Source organism: Sus scrofa, chromosome 12 (assembly GCF_000003025.6).
Source record: "Sus scrofa isolate TJ Tabasco breed Duroc chromosome 12, Sscrofa11.1, whole genome shotgun sequence".
Lineage (NCBI taxonomy): Eukaryota > Metazoa > Chordata > Mammalia > Artiodactyla > Suidae > Sus > Sus scrofa.
This window is the reverse complement of record NC_010454.4, coordinates 10,914,245-10,936,074: the sequence shown is the minus strand read 5'-3', so window position 1 is coordinate 10,936,074 and position 21,830 is coordinate 10,914,245. Positions and strand designations below refer to the sequence as shown.

General features: G+C 42.3%; 1 protein-coding gene across 2 annotated transcripts in view; it reads left to right on the top strand.

The window, feature by feature from the left end:
• Positions 1-21,830, top strand: part of MAP2K6 (mitogen-activated protein kinase kinase 6) — a 127,173-nt gene that overhangs the window by 82,543 nt on the left and 22,800 nt on the right. For both annotated transcript variants that reach the window (XM_013980816.2, XM_021068116.1), the window contains exons 3-10: positions 6,580-6,628; positions 7,226-7,339; positions 10,236-10,355; positions 12,542-12,658; positions 14,047-14,098; positions 16,115-16,242; positions 17,113-17,190; positions 19,037-19,176. In XM_013980816.2, the coding sequence (XP_013836270.1) occupies positions 6,580-6,628; positions 7,226-7,339; positions 10,236-10,355; positions 12,542-12,658; positions 14,047-14,098; positions 16,115-16,242; positions 17,113-17,190; positions 19,037-19,176 (798 nt within the window). The remainder of the gene's footprint in view (positions 1-6,579; positions 6,629-7,225; positions 7,340-10,235; positions 10,356-12,541; positions 12,659-14,046; positions 14,099-16,114; positions 16,243-17,112; positions 17,191-19,036; positions 19,177-21,830) is intronic.

Sequence of the window (21,830 nt, the reverse complement as noted above, 5' to 3'; positions counted from 1 at the left end):
TGTCTTGTTGATATGGATTATATTGATTGATTTTTAAAATACCAAAGTAGCCTTGCACATCCCCAATTAATCCCACTCGGTTGGGGTGTATAGACTACTTTTTAAAAACATTATTGGATTTGATTTCCTAAAATGTTGAAGATTTTTATATCTTAAACTCATAAGAGATGTTGACTTCTTGTGGGTTTGTGTATATATGTGTGTGTGTTGCTATGTTCTGCTTTTGGTATTAGGGTAATAGTAACCTTATAAATTGTGTTGGTTAGAGAACTTTCTTCTGTTTTCTGGTAGGCATGGTATAAGACAGGTGATAATTCTTTAAAAATTTTTTTGAGCTATGATTGACATATAATACATTAGTCTCAGGTGTACAACATAATGATTCGATATATGCACTTCTTTTAAATATTTGCTAAAAGTGAAACAAAATGAGCTTATGCATTTTTTCTGGAGCTTTTAAATTACATATTCATTTTTTTAAAAAAATAAATTTATTTTTTATTATGATATATATATATATATATTTTTTTTCTTTTGTCTTTTTAGGCTGCACCCATGACATAGGGAGGTTACCAGGCTAGGGGTCTAATTTGGAGCTACAGCTGCTGGCCTACCCCACAACCATAGCAACACAGGATCCGAGCCATGTCTGTGACACACACCACAGCCCACGGCAAAGCCCAGATCCTTAACCCACTGAGCGAGGCCAGGGATTGAACCTGTGTCCTCATGGATGCTAGTCAGATTTGGTCCACTGAGCCATGATGGGAACTCCAGGATATAGTTGATTTACAGTGTTGAGTCAATTTCTGCTGTACAGCATAGTGACCCAGTCATTCCTCTCCCTCTCTCTCTCTCTCTATATATATATATACACACACACACGCACACATTCTTTTTCTCATATTATCTTCCGTTATGGTCTATCCCAATTGGACATAGTTCTCTGTGCCATACAATAGGACTTCATTGTTTATCTGTTCTAAATATAATAGTTTGCCTCTTCCAACCCCAAACTCTCAGGCCATCCCCCTCCTTCCCCTCCCCCTTGGCAACCACAAGTCTGTTCTCTCTGTTCTTGAGTCTGTTTCTGTTTTGTGGATAGGTTCGTTTGTGCCGTATTTTAGATTCCACATATAAGTGATATCATATGATTTTCTTTAATAATTATAGGACAGTTCAGATGATCTGTTTCATTGTGACTAAGTCTTGTTAGTTTGTGGTTTTCAAGGAATTGGTCCATTTCTTCTCAACTGTTGAATTGATGAAGCAAAGTTGTTCATAGTGTTTCCCAATTATTTTTTTAAGGATCACAAGGTACACGTGATATCCACCTCTCTTTGGCTGATATTGATACTTTGTCTTCTTTTTATCTGTGTTAGTCTTGCTAGGTAGAGGTTTATCAGTTTTATTGATTCTTTTTTAAAGAGTGAACTTTGTTTTATTTTCCTGCTTTCAACTTTATTGATTTCCCTTCTTATTGCTATCATTTCCTTTGGGATATATTCTTATATCAGCTTCCCAGCTTTCTTATATTCCTTCCCTTTAAAATTTGCTAGTCTTCTCATTCTTTTTCTTTTTTTCTTTTTAGGGCAGCATCTGTAGCATATGGAATTTCCCAGGCTGGGAGTCGATTTAGAGCCACAGCTGCTGGCTTATGCCATGGGCACAGTGACACCAGATCTGAGACGCATCTGTGACCTACGCCACAGCTTGTGGGCAACACCGAATCCTTGACCCACTAAGCAAGGCCAGGGATTGAACCTGCATCCTCATGGATACTAGTTGGGTTCTTAACCCACTGAGCTACAACAGGAACTCCCATCGTCTTCTAATTTATAGTAATTTTCTGTTTTTTTTATGAATTTTTGCAAACCACCCTAAATCTTTCCTTGGTATAGAAAAGTGAGTAAAAACCTTAGTAAAGATGGAAATAGTTTATTTGGTGTCTTTCTCCCCTGTGGTAGAATAAATCTTGAATCTGCTTTTCTGTTTCATTATTGTAGAGTATACCGTGTTAGCGCATGGAGAGGATTATTATTATTATTGTAGTACTGAGGCTTAAATTTGTACTCCTAAAGGAGTAGCTTCCACATTTTGAGTTTTTCTTGGCAATGTTTTGAGGTTGGCTCAGTGACTCCTACCATTTATACCCTGCCACCTTCGGCTGGATTACACAAAAATAAATAGACTGGGACAGAGCCCCATTCTTTTTAGCGCCATGTGTGTGGTCCCTTCACTTGAACTCTTTCTTTGAGTCACTGATGCCAGTGTGTCTTTGACTCAGGTTTCTGGGCTGTCCGCTCAACTTGACTGGTGTTAACTCATTTTAAATTGATTCTGCGCTAGTCAATATTATTTCATGCAGTCCTCACAAGAAACTCAGGGGGCAGTTGTTCTTACTCCCCCTTTTAAGCAAGAAGACCGACCCACACATGGGTCAGGTGCCTTGCTCAAAGCAGTTGAACTCCACGAGTCCAGGCTCTGGTGCGCAAATGCCTGGATTCACCTTTGGGATCTAAATTTCACCAGCTGAATATCGTAGGCAAGTTCTCTAACCCTCCTAAGTCTTAATTTCCCCTTTTGAAAAACAGGAATAAACATTGATGTGGTTGCTGTGAGCATTAGATGTCATAGTCCATATTAAGTGTCTAGCCTAGTGCCTGTGCCAGTGTAATTTCTCTATGAATGTACCTCTGAGTGTTGTTGTTATTATTTCGCTTAATAAGTGGAAGAGCTTGTGTACAAACTGAGCGCTCTCTGACTCTCAAGTATGTGCTTTTAGCCACAGGGTAGACTGCTGGAGACCTGGCCAAATGGTCCATGGCTATAAAATGAGAGGCAGAAGTTTTCACTTCTGCAGGTGGAAAGATTTCATGACATGGTCCGACTGTCACCATCTCTTTGGTCATAAACTATCTAGTCTGTTTCAGTGTCCATTCTTCACATTCAAATAGAGATAAACCTCTAAGAGTGGTGAAAATTAAAGATATTTTATGTAAAGAATCCAGCATGGTCTCAGGCCCACGTAGATGCTTAATAAATATTATCTTTAGATTATAATTCAATGTTATTATTAATAAATATTGTTATTATCAACAAATAATAACTATCCTAGTGACCCGTAAACTCATTTCTCAGGTAGACTTATAAAGAAGTAATTATTACTATTATTATTATTTTTTGTCTTTTTCTAGGGCCGTAACTGTGGCATATGGAGATTCCCAGGCTAGGGGTCTAATCGGAGCTGTAGCTGCCGGCCTATGCCAGAGCCATAGCAACATGGGATCCGAGCGAGTCTGCGACCTACACCACAGCTCATGGCAACACCGGATCGTTAACCCACTGAGCAAGGCCAGGGATCGAACTCACAAACTCATGGTTCCTGGTCGGATTTGTTAACCACTGAGCCATGACGGGAACTCCAAGAAGTAATTATTTGAATAAACCCAAGCTGATGGTTTATATAAAAAGTAATAGTAGGTGACCCTTGGAATACCTTTGGCCTTCCAGAGTTAGGAGTTTTGTAATAAGTTTGGTTCTTTCTCCAGAAGACTGAAATGTTGAATAAGTGACAGAGAATGTCCACCCACCGTTTCAACCTCCTACAGAGACTGAGTGCCCCAGGCAAACCAGTATGCCCAGTCCTGGACAGAATTCAGAGTCAGGTCTTTCAATACGAGCTGTCCGTCTTGGCCTCATCATTTGATGCTTTTGGCAGACTCTGTGAACCCGGAGGCCTCAGGACTGGGTGGTTTGATCATTTCCAATGAGGAGGAGGCCTGGGTGTTGGGGCAGGTACCTCCAATTCAGTCACAATTTCACCACTTGGGAGCAAGTCAGTTAAACTCTAAGCCCAAATAGTTTTTTATCTGGAACCTGGGAATGATGACACTTATAGGTGTGTGTGTGTGTGTGTGTGTGTGTGTGTGTGTGTGTGTGTGTGTTTAGATTATGTGAGTTGCAGGTCAAGCCCTTAGCCCAGTTTTCAACCTATGTCCCATTTTCCTTAGTGAGACCAGGTGACGTGTGTTTTATTTTCAACTCTGTAGGGGACTGTGTGGTTTCTGCATATCCCGGAGTTTTTCTGGGTCTCCTTTTCCTCACTCTAGAAAATGGCATGAAAGCCTCCTCTTACGTAGAATAATAATGCAAGGTTAGTGTAAAACTGGAGTCAACAAACTTTGTGTACAAAAGACTAGATATTAAATATTATGGGCTACCCACAAGGGCCTCTGTCGAAGATTCTTTGCCGTTTCTTTTCTTTTCTAACAATGCCTTAAACATATGACCACCTTGGCTGGGTGGTCATAGGCTGTAACGTGCAGAGCTGTGGTCTGAATATTAGAATATGCGACCCGGAAGAGGTCTTACCTAACACTCATTGAGTGGCAGGAACACGGAGGTAGCCCCATATAACTGGTGACATTTTCTGTTGCTTCATCCTTTTCTAAAATTTATTTATTTATTTATCTTTTTTTGCTGCCCCACGTCATATGGAGTTCCCTGGCCAGGGATCAGATCCAAGCCACAGCTGTGGCAAAGGCGGACCCTTAACCCACGGTGCTGGTCCGGGGATCGAACCTGTGTCCTGGCGTTGCAGAGACATGGCTGATCCTGCTGTGCTCCAGTGGGAACTCCACTTAATCCTTTTTAAAAGGAAGGGTCTGAACAATTGCAGAGGATTTTTTTACTGTTTATACTAGTCACGTGTTTCATGTAACATTTGTCTTTATTTCAAATTTCCACAGCAATTAGTACAAATTGTGACAACTAAAGAAAAACAAGCTTTGGAGATTTTAAGGGTGAGAAATTAGATTTTCAGAAATTTGATTCCTCTGGAAAGTGTTTCTGAAGCAAAAAACATCTCTCCCTCACGGCCGGGTTGTGTGTGTGTGTGTGTTCTCTTTCTCTCTCCCTCTTAGTCCTGGTTTTAAGTTAGTACAGAAAAACTTTATTTTAGGTTTTCTAACCATTTCAAAGGAGTTTTGAGGTGAGGAAGACTTGCCATTAAAACTTTAGATACATGTGAGTATCTGTGTTTATATTCCCACATTTTCCTTATCTTTCTGTTTAGTTAGGTCCTTTTAGCAGGCGGGGTGGAATTATAATACACTAGGATTGGGGAAAATTGTCCTTGGGCCAAAGATTCTTTTCTCCTTTCTCTTCATCTTCCATTGTATTTTTCTAGAGCTAATTCTGGCCCAGAATGCCCCCCTCAGGGAGACCTGCATTTCCACCTTTTTTGGTTACTCTTTGTTCAGGCAGCACCCAGATTCTTTTGTCTTTAGCCTCCAGTTGCTTTATTTGTTTGATCATATGACCAGTTTGTTATGTGTGCTATGTACATTTTGTGTGTTATGTTTGCTCTGTTTCTTGGCGTTTACTACTTTTTTTTGCGGCACATGGATGTTCCCAGGTTAGGGGTCGAATCCGAGCTGTAGCCGCTGGCCTGCACCACAGCCACAGCAATGCAGGATCTGAGCCGTGTCTGCGACCTACACCACAGCTCAGGGCAACGCCGGATCCTTAACCTACTGAGTTAGGCCAGGGATCGAACCCGCAACCTCGTGGTTCCTACTCAGAGTCATTTCCACTGCACCACAACGGGAGCGCCTCATTTACTACTTTTGTCGTGAGGTCCTTGTGTATTTATTTGAAGACAGTGCTTCTCTAGGCTCCTAGTTAGGTGCACAGCCAAAGCCAAACATCTTTCTCTTAAGCGAATTATTATTAAGCGAGGTGGCAATGAAATAGTAGCAAAACATACACGTGAGGGGATGCGAGGGGACGAGTGCTCTTACGGAGACACACAAGCAGCAAACCTCTGGCTGTTGAGATGACCCTTGGAAAGTATGTACACAATGTATAGAAGAAATATCACAACTGGGTGTGCCAGCTTGGTAGAACAGATAGTTTTCTGTCCTGAAAATCAGGAGACCTGGGTTAACTGGCACCTTGGGCAAGTCACTTCACTTGACTGACCTTTTTTTTCCACCTTAAAGGCAAGACTAAATAGATTTGGAATTCCTGTGATCTATGAATTTTGTGAATTAACAGAACTGTACTATTGTTTCTTTTCTTCCTAAAGCAACTGTGAAAAAAAAAAAATGGTAATGGTGGGATAACTGGGCACCTGGGCGCTCTTAGTTGAAAGAATATCTAGTACTTTTACTTCTTTATGAGAATATAATTGCTTACACAGAGGCTTACTAGATTGTATAATTATCCACACAACTATATTTACACGTGCCTCCTATTTACTGAATATTTACTGTGTGCCAGGCATTCTGCTAAGCATTTTACTTGGAACATCTTATTTAATGCCCAGCCCTTCATGAGGCAGTGTATTCATATTCTCGTGTTAAAGAGTAAATGGACGTTCAAAGAGATTAAGTGATCTATACGCAAATGCATTCTATTCCAAACCCTACACTATCAACACCTTTATGCTGCTTTATTTTACTCATGAGCTTTCCACCTTATTCCAAAGGCAAAAACTCTCCAGTTGCATATCGTTTGGGATGGTCATATTTGACTAAATATTTCCTGTTTCCCTTCCCACCCCTTTTCTTTTAGGCCACCTCGAGACTTAGACTCCAAAGCTTGCATTTCTATTGGAAATCAGGTGAGAAAAACCGTGTCTGATTTTCAGTTAAGATCTTGACCATTTTATAGGTATGCTCTCCCACTGGCCAGTGAAAAATGCATTTTCTGTAACATGCCGTCAGGGGTTGGGTCCCGAAATCGTGAGCTGAAACAGAAATGGTCTGTGGAGCTCTTGCAGTTCTGAATGTCCACTGAAAATCTGGCTGTTGGGGTCCTGAGGGAGGATACTTGGCAGGGGGAGAGATGGTTCTCTTTTGGGGTGCAAAATCCAGGCGCAGATCTAGCAGCCATCAGTCAGCACGTGGATTCCACCTATAATTAATGGGGCAGGATAAAGAACCACAGTGTGCAGATACCTTAACCTGAGCATTTGGACGCCGAGTTGGAGTTGGATCTCTGCATTGCCTGTGACGAGCAGGTGGCATGCCGTGGGAATCTAAACGTCTCCTGGCACTTCTTGCATTCAGTGGCTGCTTGGAAAAGCTTCTGAACCAGAAGAATGGGTTATTAAGAAATAACCCTTAGCATGTGGGGAGAAATCAGAGAGAGGACAAGGCAGTCTAGGTCCAGTTGATTTCTCTTTTTCATATTGCATTTTTGCTTTTCTCTCTTGCAGAACTTTGAGGTGAAGGCGGATGACCTGGAGCCCATAGTGGAACTGGGACGAGGTGCGTACGGGGTGGTGGAGAAGATGCGACACGTGCCCAGCGGGCAGATCATGGCGGTGAAGGTAGAGTTCACGTTCCCCAAACGTTTTCTGTCCGTGGTGTGTACGTGTGTCCATCTCAATGGCAAATCTGCTCTTTCTGAACCAGCCCAGCCATCTTTGATGGGATGGAACAGAAAAGCTTATTTGTAGGGAAGAATGTTTTCCTCCAAATATATGAAAAAGGCTTCCTTGGTACGAGTTGCATCCATTACAGCAGGCAGGTAGTTAGGTATAAGCAGAGAAAAGGGAGGCCATAGGCCAGGTAGCAGGAAACCATGCATCTTATAAATAGTAGGGGTCCTTGGCAGACAAGGAAAAGAAGGAACCTCCAGACTGACAGGAGACCACACACTGGGGGGTGACAGGTGCCCTGTAGGCAGACAAGGAAAGTGGGAAAAGGCGAGAATCTCCAGCCTCCAAATGGAACCTGCTGCTCATTATACCCTCATTATGATAAAAATAGCCTTGGCGGTAAGCGCTGTCCACCATACACCAACACCATGACACTTCCGATCAGAGCTAGACAAGGGCGAAAATCCCTTCTCTTTTTGGGAAGATGGAGCTGGAATGAAAATCAGGGACTATGACCCTCTGCCCAAGCCCCTCCTTCCCAATGAATATTCTTCCATTCATTTGTATGCCCTTCATAACCTGCTTGCGAAAGCAGCTCAGGGCAGCTGCGGGCCTCTCCGCCTGCCTCCCCGCTAGAGGCCTATTTCCTCACCTAAATAAATCCTCACTTTACTTTCTCAGTTTCTGTCTCATTTCTGAATTCCTCGGTGAGGAGACAAGAATCTCCCTGTGGGAACACATCTACAGTTTTTTTTTTTTTTTCCTTTGAACTGATAAACTGACCATCTCCTTTGAATTTCTTATGCAACCACCATGTCATCAAGAGTTAACAATACTTGCTGTTCAGCTGAAACTAACACGTTGCAAATCAGCCAGATGCCAGTATAAAATAAAAATTAAGTTTAAAAAAAGAATTAACATTGGGGTGCGTGTATCTTTTCTAATTATAGTTTTCTCCAGATAGACACGGGAGGTGGGAATAATATATACACACCACTGTATAAAATAGATGATTAACAAGAACCTACTGTAGAGCACAGGAAAATCTATCTACTCAATAGTTTGTAATAACCTATATGGGAAAAAAGAGTGGATGTATTTATATATATGACTGATCCACTTTGCTGTACACCTGAAACTACTACAACATTGTTAAGTCAACTATACACCCAAAAAAAAGTAAATTAAAAAAAATTAACAGTTCTTCCTTAATGTCATATAATAGCAGGTTCAGATTAAAATTATCTGGATCAGGAGTTCCCATTGTGGTGCAGCGGAAATGAATCAGACTAGTATCCATGAGGACACGGGTTCAGGAGTTGTGATGTAGGTCACAGACGTGGCTCGGATTCTGAGTTGCTGTGGCTGTGGTATAAGCCAGCAGCTGTAGCTCCGATTTGACCCCTAGCCTGGGAACTTCCACATGCTGCGGGAACAGCTCTAAAAAGCAACCCCCCCAAAAAAAAAAACCCAAAAGACAACCCACCCCAAAACCTGGGTCATCTCAAAGTTGCTGTTTTCTCCAGTTATTTTTTTCAAATAAGAATCCAAACAAAAGCTCCGTATTGCGTTGGGTTTTTGTACCTCACAAGCCTTTTAAAAAATCTTTATTCTGTTGCTTTTAAAAAATTGTCCCTAAAAATCAGGAAACCAGAATTGGATTGAGGGAGAAAATTGTCTCCATTTGTGGAAAACAAGGAGGATCAAATCATCTTGAGCAAACGTGCATGGTTTTTGATCTATAAAAAGAAATTTAGAATCATTGCGTGTTTCTTGAGTAGCGATTGGAATGAGTGTCACCAGAAGAATTAATACTGTCAGGCCCTTGTTAGGCATGCGGATGGTCAGATGACTTGGATTCCTTTGTTTTTGAAGAATGGAGGTATCTTCCCCTAACCTTGTAGATTTTCCGGTTTGCTCTTGTGCAGACTCTTTGTCACATAGGCAGAAGACGTGAAAACCTAATGTTACATCATCCTGTCATATAATGACATAATCATGTGTCTGTAAGGCGGCTACCTTTACTGGTGTGACACGTTTCTCTTCTCTCAGAAGCAGTGGGGTAGGAAGGAACAGTCTCTCCATTTCAATTTGATTCCTCCTTTCCTTTCCTGTATCAGTTTTCTTGCAGCTGCTATTTAGTCTCAGTATTCTTACTTACTCACAAAAAGGAGCTTTTGCTTTTTTTTTTTTTTTTTTTTTTTTTTGGTAGGACTCCACATCAGTCACAAATCAATTAATACTCTGGCTTCTTTGCACTAAACCCACCTAATAAATCAGACCTGTTTTTGTGACTTGGAAATCATTTCCAAATATTTGCACACTCTCCAAAATATATGATCAGTTTGCTTTTCTAAACATTAAAAAAATTTTTTTACAGCCGCGCTTGCGGCATGTGGAAGTTCCCAGGCTAGGGGTCGAATTGGAGCTGCAGCTGCCAGCCTGTGCCACAGCCACAGCAACACCAGATATGAGATGCATCTGTGACCTACACTGCAGCTTGCAGCAATGCCATATACTTAACCCACTGAAGGAAACCAGGGATCAAACCCACATCTTCACCGACACTAAAAGGGTTCTTAACCCGCTGAGCCACAGCGGGAACTCCTCGTTTGCTTCTTAACGGGGATTATTTGGGAAATCAAATGAGTAACAGTCTTGCTTACTTTTCATTTGTTACAAGTAGCAAATCACTTACAGTAGTAGATATTTGAACGGTTGTTGCTAGAAGTTGTGCTGTGAATTTTGGTACTGTTTTCAGGACGGGACTCTTTAACGCCCTTGCCTTATTTATGGACTCATCCTCTGAGCAGTAACCATACCTTTTCCATGCATTCCTATTTAGCGGATCCGGGCCACAGTAAACAGCCAGGAGCAGAAAAGGCTACTGATGGATCTGGATATTTCCATGAGGACCGTGGACTGTCCTTTTACGGTCACCTTCTACGGCGCACTCTTCCGTGAGGTAGGTGATCCTTTCAAAGTCCAAAAAGAACAATAACTTAAGAAGTTTCTCTGCTTGCATAAGTGCTGTACGCTGTCACAGTGTATGTTTTCTTGTTTGACATGTTTGCTAAAGAGGGCTTCATGCTTGGGAAATGCTGGTGCAAGTTTAGCTTGAAACCACAGTATTTTTTTTTTTTTTTTCCCAATGTACAGCAAGGGGGTCAGGTTATCCTTACATGTATACATTGCAATTACAGTTTTTTCCCCCACCCTTTCTTCTGTTGCAACATGAGTATCTAGACATAGTTCTCAATGCTATTCAGCAGGATCTCCTTGTAAATCTATTCTAAGTTGTGTCTGATAAGCCCAAGCTCCCAATCCCTCCCACTCCCTCCCCCTCCCATCAGGCAACCACAAGTCTCTTCTCCAAGTCCATGATTTTCTTTTCTGAGATGTTCATTTGTGCTGGATATTAGATTCCAGTTATAAGTGATATCATATGGTATTTGTCTTTGTCTTTCTGACTCATTTCACTCAGGATGAGATTCTCTAGTTCCATCCATGTTGCTGCAAATGGCATTATGTCATCCTTTTTTATGGCTGAGTAGTATTCCATTGTGTATATATACCACATCTTTCGAATCCAATCATCTGTCGATGGACATTTGGGTTGTTTCCATGTCCTGGCTATTGTGAATAGGGCTGCAATGAACATGTGGGTGCATGTGTCTCTTTTAAGCAGAGCTTTGTCCGGATAGATGCCCAAGAGTGGGATTGCAGGGTCATATGGAAGTTCTATGTATAGATTTCTAAGGTATCTCCAAACTGTTCTCCATAGTGGCTGTACCAGTTTACATTCCCACCAGCAGTGCAGGAGGGTTCCCTTTTCTCCACAGCCCCTCCAGCACTTGTTATTTGTGGATTTATTAATGATGGCCATTCTGACTGGTGTGAGGTGGTATCTCATGGTTGTTTTGATTTGCATTTCTCTTATAATCAGCGATGTTGAGCATTTTTTCATGTGTTTGTTGGCCATCTGTATATCTTCTTTGGAGAAATGTCTATTCAGGTCTTTTGCCCATTTTTCCATTGATTGATTGGTTTTTTTGCTGTGAAACCACAGTATTTTCAAATGGGTCTAGCTCTGTTAAAATGCTGAGGCGCCCTTTCTCCTTTCTGGGTTGGTTTGTCTATTTTGGCAAAACTGTCTCTATCAATTGTCTATAGACTGATTTGGATAGATTCCTTGAAATCTGAATTACTTGGGTCTTTCGGCCACTTGGTAAGCTTCAGGTAGCTCTGTGTAGTGTACAGGCTTACGTTTACCTTTTAAACATTTTTTTTATTACTCAATGAATTTATTACATTTATAGTTGTACAATGATCATCACAATCCAGTTTTATAGTGTTTCCATCCCCCAAACTGTCTCCTTTGGAAACCGTACATTTTTCAAAGTTTACCTCCTTGCTCTCCCTGTGCTTTTCACTTTATCATGACATGGATTGTGATGCTTCACCTCACTCTTAACACACCTGCCTTTTATGAACTGTAGCCAGTGGTGAGTGTGGGAAGTCAGACATGGAGTAGGTAGTTGGACTTAACTCCTAGAGGGCAGTCACTACAGTAAAGGCTTGCATTTCCGGGATTCTATTGCTTCGGGCTATTTGTATTTTCATTAAGGACTGGAGGAGCATATGCAAGTTCCGCCAGGCTGCCTGCTAGTTTGCTCTTTGGAGGTAATCTTGCCTGTTTATAAATTCCTTTGAGATCTTTTTTTTTTTTTAATTTTTATTTTATTATTTATTTTTTTTGTCTTTTTTGCTATTTCTTGGGCTGCTCCCGCGGCATATGGAGATTCCCAGGCTAGGGGTCTAATCGGAGCTGCAGCCCCGGGCCTACGCCAGAGCCACAGCAACTCGGGATCCGAGCCGCGTCTGCAACCTACACCACAGTTCACGGCAACGCCGGATCGTCAACCCACTGAGCAAGCGCAGGGACCGAACCCGCAACCTCATGGTTCCCAGTCGGATTTGTTAACCACTGCGCCACGACGGGAACTCCTCCTTTGAGATCTTAAAGGGAACTGTACTTTTCCTTCACAGACTCAACCAAGAAGGGGCCCATTCTTCCTAGTAGATGCTAACTGTTTCTTCCTTTTTCCTCTTCCATCCTTCCTGATCGTCTCTGAACGGATCGGCCTCTAGGGTGATGTCTGGATCTGCATGGAGCTCATGGATACGTCCCTAGATAAATTCTACAAACAAGTGATTGATAAAGGCCAGACGATTCCAGAGGACATCTTAGGAAAAATAGCAGTTTCTGTGAGTACATCATGACCCCTCCTACGAGGAGAATGTGAGCCTTTTGTGTCCTCGTACCCCCAAAATGAGGAAATACTACCTGGACCCCAGCTCCATCTGTGGATGGATCCATGAATGCTTTGCCTTCAGGACATTCTGTAGAAGATTCTACTACTGACTTGGTTTGGTAAATGCTCAGTTAAAGAGCCTCTTAGCAGTACATTCATCTGCTGTGACCACATTCCTGGTATTTATGTTCTGGTATTAGTTTGCCAGTCTTTTTTTTTTTTTTTACTTCACCTGTGGCATGTGGAAGTTCCTAGGCCAGGAATTGAACCTGTTCCATAGCTGCCACCTGCGCCACAGCAGTGGGAACACTGAATCCCTAAACTCCTGAGCTATCAGGGAACTCCTGGTATTAGTTTGTTTAGATTTTTTTCCCCTTTTTTTTCAGTGCCACACCTGTGATATATGGAAGTTCCCAGGGCTAGAGGTCAAATCGGAGCTACAGCTGCTGGCCTACACAACAGCTACATCAATGCCAGATCCAAGCTGAATCTGCGACTTACACAGCTTGTGGCAACAGAGGATCTTCTTAACCCACTGAACCACAACGGGAACTCCAATTTCGATTTTTTTATATGTAGACTTTTAAATGTTTTCTTAGGATTAATAAGCATAGAAGAAAGCAGAAGAAAATGAAATGAAAGGTTTCCCCTTTCATGGCTTCTGAGGCCGAGGAGGATGGAGAGAAAAAATGCTGGAGGCTAGGATTTCCCTGGTGGTGCAGTGGGTTGAAGTCTGGCCTTTCTTTCTCTCGGGGCCACACCTGCGGCATGAGGAGGTTCCCAGGCCACGGGTCGAATTGGAGCAGTAGCCACTATGCCACAGCCACAGCAACACCAGATCTGAGCCGCGTCTGCAACCTACACCGCAGCTCACGGCAACACCAGATCCTTAACCCACTGAGCAAGGCCAGGGATCGAACCTGCATCCTCCCCATGGATGCTAGTCAGATTCATTTCTGCTGAGCCACGACGGGGACTCTGAGGTCTGGCATTTCACTGCTGTGGCTCAGGTCACTGCTGCGAAGCAGATTCAATCCCTGGCCCAGAAACTTCCCCATGCCATGGGCACAACCAAAAAAAAAAAAAAAAAAAAATGCTGGAGGTCAAGTGAGAAACAAAACGTGGGAGTGAGATGTCCCCTCTCCTATGTGATGTTCTCTGGTGGGTGGAATCCAGTTTGTACAACTTCCTGTGTATTTTCCAGGATAGGAACACCATTCTTGTGAAAATACAACTTCACCTTGTGACCTCAAGCTGGGGAGAATAAACCTGGATATGCTTAACATTTGATTTCTTTCTAGTGATGGGGGGAAGTAAATCCACCTTTTGTTTCTCTCGCAGATTGTAAAAGCGTTAGAACATTTACACAGTAAGCTCTCTGTCATTCATCGAGGTAAGCTTGGATCTTCCTTTTATAAAGTTTACTTCTTTTACTCGAGTTTTATTTTTTAATCCCCCCCCACCACCACCACGCAATGGATAGAACTGAGTCAGGCAGGAGAACAGAGGGTTTTTCCTTGGGGACTAGATAGCACATCACAGAAGCAGCTGATCTTTATCTTGTCTGAAGACATCAGAAGATGGGGGCTTATATTAGACCTGACTTGAATATGACATACCTGTTACCCAGCAGAGCTGTGGTGTTACCCACTGAGAACTTTAGAGAGTAGGATAAAAATTCATCTGATATGGAGAACATGTTTGAAAAGCAGAATCACAGGCCCCAAGACCAAGTGAATCAGAATCTGCATTTTAACAAGATCCTCAGGTAATTCTTTTGCACACTGAAGTGTGGAAAGTTCTGGTATAAAGCAGAGCCCTTTCAGACAGCAGGAGTCAGGATAAGGGGAAAAAATTGGTAATTTTCCTCTTCTTCTTTTCCTTCTTTCCCTTTCTCCCTTCCAACTGACCTGACAACTCTTTATCCATCCATCCTTCCTTCCAGTCACGTATCCATTCTTCCATCTTTCTTCCACGCCTTCATCCATCCATGAATCTCTTAGAATCATTTTCCAGCATTCATACAACGCTGTGTTTATACAGCACTGTATTTATGCAGCACTGCAGTAGATGCCCTGATTGGTATCTGAGAAGAAAATATATTCTTATGAAAATTCTATGTTAGGGATTCTTGATAGGGAAATAAGACAAACATACAAAAAACACAGGGGGAATAAAACCACATTAGAAATATGAAAGTACCAAATCTGGACGTGGTATACGTATAATACAAAACAAGGAAATAATTAGCACTGGGTGACTGTCAGTCAAGGAAAACTTCTCGGAAGAGGTATGTTCAATCCAGCCTCTGAAAAAATGTATGGAAAGTGTTGATAGCTAATACGGTATTGTGTATTGTGATTTGATCATTCTTACAGTCTCTGTGCCTGAGAATGATGTAAGGCGCCTCACAGTATGCCTGTTATGGTTGTCATTGCTATTATTAGTTGTTATTATTAAAAATGCAAAGAATATGAAGGAGGAAAAGGAATAGAAGGAAGTGGGAAGGAATCCAGAGAGGAAGAAGAATGTGGATTACTCACAAATGTGAAACTGATTTTTAAGGGCTTATTTCAAAAGCATAAAATATTTCACTCCTAGTAGAGAATGTACAAAACATAATTAAATAAAATGTGTATATCTGCCATTCGGTTTAAGGGGAAAATGATAAAGGATAATTTTTAAGGTATTTAGAATACCTTTTTTCTTTTGATTACTTTGTGAAAAGTGTCAAGAGGGAAAACATTTCTAATTTCTAATTCTATTATCCAGAGATAACAATGGTTTATCTACTGGGTGTGTGTGTGTGTGTGTGTGTGTGTGTGTGTTAAAGCTTTCCAGACTGAAGGATTCATTTAAGAACTGTAGAGTACAACCTCTTTATCCACATGTATAATCTGCGGTCTGCCTCATGGTCTGGAATACCTGGGTTTATGGTGAATTAAACCTTGTCCATCAACACTGGGCTTTTGACTGAATCTGGCCTATTGTTATGTCACAGACTGCCTTTTCATTCCGCTCAGTGTGCAACAGATCCTTATGACCTGGGCTCTTAAAACATTATTTTATTGTTATAAGAACACTTAACGTGAGCGCTACCCTCCTAACCACATTTTGAACAGTACAATACAGTATTGTTCATTATGGGGACAATGCTGTCCAGCAAATCTCTAGCACTTATTCATCTAACATAATAGAGACCATCTGCCCATGGAACTGGGCGTTTGGTTCAGTAATAAATTTTTTAGTTCTTACTACAATGGGGAGAGCATTAAGAGGTATGTAACCGGGATGGCAGTTACTGTCCCTTGTGGGGAAAGGATGGGGAAGGAGAAGTGGAGCGTTCAGGCCCCCTGGTGGTACAGAGGTGCCACTGCAACGATGAGCTCCTGATGGTTCTCACTTTCAGACGTCAAGCCTTCCAACGTCCTGATCAACACTCTGGGCCAAGTGAAGATGTGCGACTTCGGAATCAGCGGCTACCTTGTCGACTCCGTCGCCAAAACTATTGATGCAGGATGCAAACCGTACATGGCGGTAAGTACAGCAGCTGGGGGTGGCATCTGAGAATGCAACTGCTGACCAGCCACGCCAGGAAATAGGAAACGGATGGTCATAGAGAGAAAACTGAAATGTGCCTTGGATGCAAGAAAGATCCTGCATCTTCTTTAGTCTTTAAGTATTTCCTGTCCGAAATCCTTAGTCCCTGGCTTCGTATATCTTACTTTTAAAATACCAAGTAAAGTGGTCTATTTTGAAAAGCAGGTAGAGCCCACACAGTTTTCCACACTGCATGGCAGGGGTGTGCTACCTTGTTTGTTCAGAACAGGAAAAAGAATTTCAATGCCCCAAACAAGTCAGTTTGGTCCTGAGGGAACCCCCTCGCCGTGAAGATCCATTGCTCTAAGCAGAGAACTTGGGACTCCTTTCTGACCTTAAGTAAGGACTTTTACTGTAAATATTCTATTTTGAAATGATGTCCTGCTTGGAATTCAAAAGCTTTCTGTCCACGTTCAGCTAAAAGTTGTTGAGGTCTGTTCACATCAGACAGTAGCCCAGTGACTCTCGATGACTCTATCTGCTGAGTTCTGGACTGTTGGTGGTTTAAATAAGGAAATGGCCAGGCTGGCAAAGTGGCTTTACACCATGTGTCACAGTTCTTCGTAAGGCAAAACTGAAATTGCTTTTGAATTGTGAGGGAACTAGGAGGCATTATTATCCCCCAGAAAAGATGTATGTAGACTGAGGAGAAGCCCATGGAGATGTTGATGTTTATGGCAGGGAGTCTTCGTGGCCTGAGAGGCATGTTAGTTTACAACTCATCTGGCAGCTGGTGCCACCCCCACCCCCATGAGACCTTAATTGAGCCAGGAACGTCCTCTCAGTTGTCTTTTGTCTCCTTTCCAGCCCGAGAGAATAAACCCAGAGCTCAACCAGAAGGGATACAGTGTGAAGTCCGACATTTGGAGTCTGGGCATCACCATGGTAGCGTATGATAACCATCACGGATCGCGGGGTTCTGGGCGTGAGGCTGGAATGGAGTGGGGTGGACTTAGAGACCAAGAGGCAAATGCCCTAAATGCAGGTCTGAGACAGCAGGAGGTCTGGAGTGACAGTTGTCTGCAGCGCGTTGTAGGAGGAATACTGAACCGGGTTTGGGCAAAACCCACTTCTCTTTATTCCACTTCTAAGTAGTTGTAAGTCCTTCAGTAGCTGATGGAGTTGCCAGGGACTTTCTTACTGTCCTCATCTGTAAAATGAGAGGTTCTGACTTCTGCTCCAGGTTTTTTTTTTTTTCCTTTTTAAAGAAAAGCATTTTTTTTTTTCCTTTGCTTTTTTTCTAGAGCCGCACCTGCAGCATATGAAAGTTCCCAGGCTAGGGGGTGAATTGGAGCTGCAGCTGTCAGCCTACACCACACAGCAACACCAGATCCAAACCGCGTCTGCGACCTACACCACAGCTCATGGCAACGCTGGATCCTTAGCCCACTGAATGAGGACAGGGATCAAACTCGAATCCTCATGGATACTAGTTGGGTTCATAACCCACTGAATCACAATGGGAACTCCCAAGAAAAGCATTTTTAATGAGAAAACAAAAACAAAATAAAAACAGAGTTTCAGACAGTGATGAGCATTGCACCAGAAAAACAAGAGAGAGTTAAAAGTTGGTAGCTTATGTTATGCACCTATCCCCCCTATTTGTTCACTGTCTTTTAATTGGAAACAACTGCCACTCAGCAAACATGGCAGAATTTTTTTTCAAAAAGTATTTCGTATAGTAAGTTTGCTGCTGAAGTGGCTTGCCTCTTAAGTATTTCTGGTATTTACTGAGGTGTGAGTTCATTTACCTTCCTGTATTATGGCTTCAACAATAAAATGAGCAATAATTAGGTAAAATTACTATGTAAGTAAATAAATATACTCGTTAAACTATAGATATAAAATGTATATGTGTGCCAGATAGTTTTCTTTATAGTTTCAAAATAAATTATTCTAATCAAGGTATGCAGAAGCTTAAGCTACTTTAAGAGCGCTAATGTGTGTGGACTCTGATACAGAGTTTTGTTATCCAGGACATAACAGAATGTGATTATGGTTCAGCTTCCCAGAATGTGATTATAATAGAATTCTTGGTTGTTGAGTGCACACAGAGCCAAACACATAGTAGCAAGTAGGATAATTTCCGCAGGCACAGCCCTACAGGTATAGAGTTAGTGCCTGATTTGTATCTTTGGTGATTGTACATTTTCAGTGTATCATTGAGATCTGGAATTATCCATTGGGGTCCTGGATCCTTCCCAGACCTGGTAGTGAGTTATTAAATCCAGTGGGTTATTCCATATCCCTGCCCAGGAAACACATGATCTTGTAGCAGCAAAGTGGCCTTTGCTCAAGTCCAAAAAAAGATATGTCATTTGGGCCTAGGCTTTTTTTTTTTTTTTTTTTTTTTTTTTTTTCATCCCAGCAAGGGGCCAGCAGATGGCAGCAGATGTACAGTTCTGTAAAAGTCTTGGGGTAAGAGTTAACGTTTTAGACTAAACATTTGAAAACCTGGTCCCTTTACAACCTGAAGTTTAATACTGCTGGCTTACAATTTTATTAAGTGCCACACTGGGTTTTAGTGAGGACCCAGCTTTAAGCAGGCTTCAGGGGCTGTCTCCAGGAAGATATTATCTGAAAATCCCTACTCCAGGACTTGGGTTTTCCCTCCAATTTTACTTAACACCATCGTGTTTCCTTCTGGTTCTCCTGGATTCCCCAGTGGATTCCCTATTTAAACAGTAGCCCTACTGAAGTTCCTGTCCCCCTGTTTTCCTTTCCTCTCTAGATCGAGTTGGCCATCCTTCGGTTTCCCTACGACTCGTGGGGAACTCCTTTTCAGCAGCTCAAACAGGTGGTGGAGGAGCCATCGCCACAGCTCCCCGCAGACAAGTTCTCCGAAGAGTTTGTTGACTTTACCTCACAGTGGTAAGAGAGCTTGTCTCCAGCTGGTGTTGAGGAAGAGGAGGCGTTTTCTCATGACTTTGTTCCATCGGTTTTAATCCATGACACATACATTCACCCCCAAAGCATGGATGGAGTGTGCCCGCGACACTGAAGCAGCACAGACGCCTCTCCTAGTCTCTGCCCTCACTGAGCTCAGGGCCAAGGCAGTGAGTCTGACCCCAGTCATTAGAGTGTAGTATGTCAGGTCTGGGGATGGGTATTTGGAAACCCAGAGGAAAGGCACTAGGGTAGAGTTTCTGGAGGAGATAAATCCTGAGCTGGGACCAGGTGAGGTATGTCCAAGCGAAAGGAAAGTTGAGGAGAAAAGGGTGTTCCAAGCCAAAGGAACATCATGCATTAGGTCACAAAAGTGAGAAACTCTTTTCTGACAGTTTGAAGCCAACTGATGTTGACCAGAGCCAAGAGAGAAAGGGGGGGGTGGGTCCCCTGGAGGATTAGAGGTGGGAAATAGATAGGACACAAAGAACTGCCTTGGAGGACAAGCCAGTGGCTACTTTCAGAGCCTTCCTTAGGTACCTGGAAGTTTTGCAAAGTCATTCTAGTGTTTTGTAGGCTGCTTCTTACAGAACATTTGCTAACTTATGGATATGCTTGTCCGTAAGCATCTCATGGACAGGACTGGGGGTCTGAGAAGGGAATCTGGAGTAGGGAGATGAGGGCTGTACTAAAGCTGTAAACTTTGATTTCATGGAACTTGCCAGTGGACTTGAAACTGGGAGAGGGGTTGTTTTCTCCAGAAAATCTAGTGGTTTCTGTGTGCATAGGGATTATGATGTCTCACCTGACTTGCTGCTAAGGATCACTACATGTGATGCTGGAAAGAGGATGCTAACATGGAGCCAAGAGGGTTTATTTGGGTACCTGCAGAACAGATGAGAATTGGAGGACGGGGAATCAGGGGTGGTGAGAAGCAGAGCAGTTCTGGACACTTGCTGCTAAGGAAGGGGCTGGCGTTCTGAAGGCCATTGTGAGAGTCTGGCTTCTTCAGGGTTCTCCTTCCTCGGCTTCCATGCTCTTTGCAAGAAACATTCTGAGTCAGCTTTTATGGGGAAGCATGATGAGACCAAGCAGCTGTCTGTTGCTCATGAAACTACGGCCTCTTAGATGTGCGGTCAGCTCTCAGCTCCACGTCATCCCCAGTACTTTTCCTTAATGATATATGAGGCTGGCCCACCATTGTTTGTTCTTGTTCTAGTTTTGGAAGAATGGACAGAGGGGCTGGAGCAGTGGGCCATGGGACAGTCTGTTGTGCATCCTCTGGGCCCCTGGGATGCGCCCTCTTAAGGGCTCTGCTTGCGTGACTGTGCTGGATGTGGCGGTACCCCTTCCAGGTTGAGATGCATTCATGATTTTGCCTTCGGATTTCAAGAGCTTCGTTTTTGTTTTTGTTCTTTGCTTTCCTTATCCTCAGATGTTTAAAGGTCAAATAGGAAAAGGAATGAGTCATCTTGGATCGTTCTCAAGAGGGGTGATAATGGGGAAGGATCTTATCTCAGGAAGGCTTCTCGAACTATCTCCTTTATAACCTTTCTCCCACCTGGCCCCCCTTCCCAAGATTCTAGGAACTTCTGAAAATCTGGATGAGAGCAAGGCTGGTGTGTGAAGTTGGAGAAAACCAGGTTGCCTATTGTGAATCGCCCCTTAACTCCAGTAGTTCTCTCAACTCTGGCTGCTTCCTTATTAAATATGAGAGAGCTTTTGAGTATTTTGTCACCCTGGGTCTTGGCCTCAGAGATCCTATTCTACATCTACACTCTATTCTACGTCTGGGTTGAGAACCCCTGATTTACATCTAGGATCTGTGGACTCATTATCAACTGCTCCCTGTTCAGAAAACTGCTTTTCTTTAATTGACTGAAAAAGCGTTCATTTTGCTCTATTTTCCTTTTGCCAAGTTTTTCTGACTTAGAACTTCCCCTAAAGAGTCAGTGTTAAAGGTTTTTATAGATAAATTTTTAAAGTCAAAGTCTTGAAAAAAAATAAAAGTTTTCTAACTTTAATATATGCACACATTTGTGGAAATGCAGATACGTGTATTATTTCTCTTTATATAGCAACCACCCTCCCTGCCCTCCCCCACAGAACCCAGAGCGTCTTCATGGCCCCCCTTCTGAGGTCTCCACTTCCCTCTTGTTTTATCTCATTTTTAGAACCATTTACTCTAGTTCATTAATTTAAAAATGTTGAGTCATAGAATTTTTTTCAGCTTTCTTGGAATGGTTAATTCTGTTAATGCTATTGATTCTGTATCATTTCATTTGCACTCAAGTCAGCCAGTCTAGCTTGTTTCTGGGGTTTACTTAAAAAAAAAAAATAATAATAATAGAAACAAAACTCAAACCACTAACTTCGAAATTGTCAAAAAATAACTTCTTCCTCAAACTTTGAGTGTGGTAGCTCCTGTAAAACCTGATACTTAAAAAGATCAATTGTGTGTAAAATAGTAATTTTTGTTGGTATGAGACTTGGGAAGTAGAAGGAGAGCTGTAATTCTGAATTTCATGAGCAGTCTTACTTATCCTCAGTAGGATTGTTTTTAAGAGCACAGGCTCTTCCTATTTCAAATGCCAGGTCAGTGGTTTTTTGCCTACCGTCAACCGCCAATATATTTTCGT